Genomic DNA, 2,470 nt, shown 5'->3' with positions numbered 1-2,470 from the left:
GCGTGTGGAGCTGCGGGCGGGCGGTGGGGGGGAGGTACAGGGGACTTGGATCGCGACGCTTCGGGCTGGCAAGACGTGGGCCTTGGAGCTGGGCCTCCGCGAGGGAAGCGCGGAGGCAGCGGGCGGGGGGGGGTGTAGTGGGAAAGGGGGGGCGGGGAAGGTCGAGCCCCGGAGCTCGGGGCTGGGGGAGGAAAAACTCCGGCTCACCGCTTGATCCGAAGTAGACACTGCGGCGCGGTTCGTTCGCCGTCCCAGTCGGAGCTGAGTGTGGGGTCCCAGTGGCTAAGCAGCGCGGCCCCGTGGGCAGCGGCCGAGGGCGGGAGCCCGGGCAGCGGAGCCAGGCCGCTCCCCGGCCCCCCGGCCCCGCCCGCCGCCGCCGCCGCCGCCCACACATCCGGCAGGAAAGGCGGCCCGAACCCGCTGCCGCTAACGCCAACAACACCGGCGACACCGCTCGCCCCGGGGCCCGCCGCCCCGGCGCCTGCCGTCGCCGTCGCCGCCTCCTCAGTTGGACTCTCCGCCATCGCTGCTTCGCTTCCGGGACTGCTCGGCAGCACGTCCGCCGACCAGAGCGGCCGCTGCTCCCACCCGCTCCCGCACCACCGAGAGCCGGGCCAGAGTGTCCCCACCCTCGGCTTCCACAGCCCGGGCGGCGCTGGCTCCGCCCACCCCCGCCCGACCAGCGAGAGGCGTTCTTGCAAGAGCGTCCACCCACGGTCCTCCAGGGCGAGAGGGGGCGGGAACTAGCCGGCGAAGCCAGGGCCCTGGGCCCGCGTTGGCCCCCGCTTTGCGGGAGGAGGCTCTGAAGCGTGCGGGGTAGCCGAGGTGCGGCTGAGAGCCCAGTGCCGTGCAATATTTTATTTTCAAGTGTGGCAAGGAGAGGAAGGAAGGATTATATACCCACCCTTAACGAGAGAGACCCTCCTCAGTCATGTCCAAGGGATAGGATTGGGGATCGAGCTTCCCATTTGGGGGAGGTTCTGAACAGATGAGTCGACTTGCTCAGGGCTCTTTCCTGTCTGAAAACGTCTGTAATTTATTTTTGTTCCCCGCACCGTCACCCACGGAGGGCAGGCTGCCATTGCCCCCTGCCTGCAACAGGACCAAGAGGAAGGAATCAGAACCTGCGAGTGAAAAACGACCTCATTTTAGAGTTTATTCAATATACATTTATGAAGGGGCTACTAAATGCCAGGCACTGTTGCTAGGCGTTGCCATAGGGATAATGAAACAGACCTAGAGAAGCTTGGTAAAAGGAAGAAAATCAGGCCTCCTGACTCCAAGCTCGGTCTTTTTTCTTCCCACAAGTCCTTGAATATACAGGAATCAAGGGGCAGTGCGTTTAAATCTTGGGAGGATTCCTCAGGGCTTTCCTGGGATTTGTAAGGTGATATAGCATACTATGGACTAAGAAAAACAGAAGCCTTCTAAAAAAGGCTTTCCCTTTTCTTTCTAGCAAGAACACAGGCTCATAATCTTGTCCGGAAACTCTTGACCAGATGCATTTCAGAATTGAGAGTAACACTCCCATAAGGTCTGGGGCAGCTCCCAGCAACCCAACATTGATATTTCGACAGCAAAGTGTATGAATATTCATGCTAATTTGGGTACATTTATGAATATTCAAACTACGTCAAATAACCTCACTCTGTGTTATATTTTGCTGCCCAAACTGGTTTTTAGAAGAAAAGTCCATTTTTCACTGCTTCCTGAATTTTCCAATAAGGGACCATGGACTTGAATGGGTAATAGCCAACACTTATTGAGGCTAAAAATTTGTTTCTTTAGCTGACATTCATTGAGTGCTTAATATGTGCCAAACACTTTGTATACGTTGTCTTATTTATTCCTTTCAACGACCCTATTATTAGTCCATTCTGACAGATGGAAAAACGGAAGCTAACCCGGGTCACACTGAGTGCAAGCAACATCTGGGGCTGTAAGCCAAATCTGTCTGACTCCAGAGAAAAAGTTCTGACCACTGTGTGATACTGTCACAGCCTGGAGCTCTCCCACACTTAACCGAATTTTACTTCATGTGGTCCTTCATTACCTGTTGCTCCCAACCCCTATCCCACAACACACAGACACACACAGACGCACACACAGACACACACACACACACACTTGGGGCTCTTGAGCATGTACTTTCTGTGAATCCAGCAGAGGGCCTGATACAGTTGAGGTGCTTAACATGAAGTAAAATGAATCAACACAAGGTTTTATATAGATTTCATGTTTTGTTGCTATAGCGTTCTATCACTCTATAATGAGGATACCAGAATATCAGTGAAAGGATACACAAAAAACTGGTAATAGTGGTTGCCTCTGGATGGTTTGATCGCTGACAAGGTGGACCAAAGGGTGTGTATGTATGTGTACCTTTTTAATATTGTACTGTGCATCTATTGCCTATTCAGAGTAGGTTATATTCATTTTTAAAGGACTCTGGAATTTTGTTTGGGTATTA

General features: G+C 53.6%; 1 protein-coding gene across 1 annotated transcript in view; it reads right to left on the bottom strand.

The window, feature by feature from the left end:
• Positions 1 to 641, bottom strand: part of UBE2Z (ubiquitin conjugating enzyme E2 Z) — a 14,769-nt gene extending 14,128 nt beyond the window's left edge. Inside the window, exon 1 of the mRNA XM_081805155.1 lies at positions 208 to 641. Coding sequence (XP_081661281.1) covers positions 208 to 524 — 317 coding nt within the window. The 5' untranslated portion in view covers positions 525 to 641. The remainder of the gene's footprint in view (positions 1 to 207) is intronic.
• Between the last annotated feature and the right edge of the window lie 1,829 nt (positions 642 to 2,470).

This window comes from Leptonychotes weddellii, chromosome 15 (genome assembly GCF_054177405.1).
Source record: "Leptonychotes weddellii isolate Sample4059 chromosome 15, ASM5417740v2, whole genome shotgun sequence".
NCBI lineage: Eukaryota > Metazoa > Chordata > Mammalia > Carnivora > Phocidae > Leptonychotes > Leptonychotes weddellii.
The sequence above is the reverse complement of the archived record's forward strand: the minus strand, read 5'-3'. Positions and strand labels throughout refer to the sequence as shown.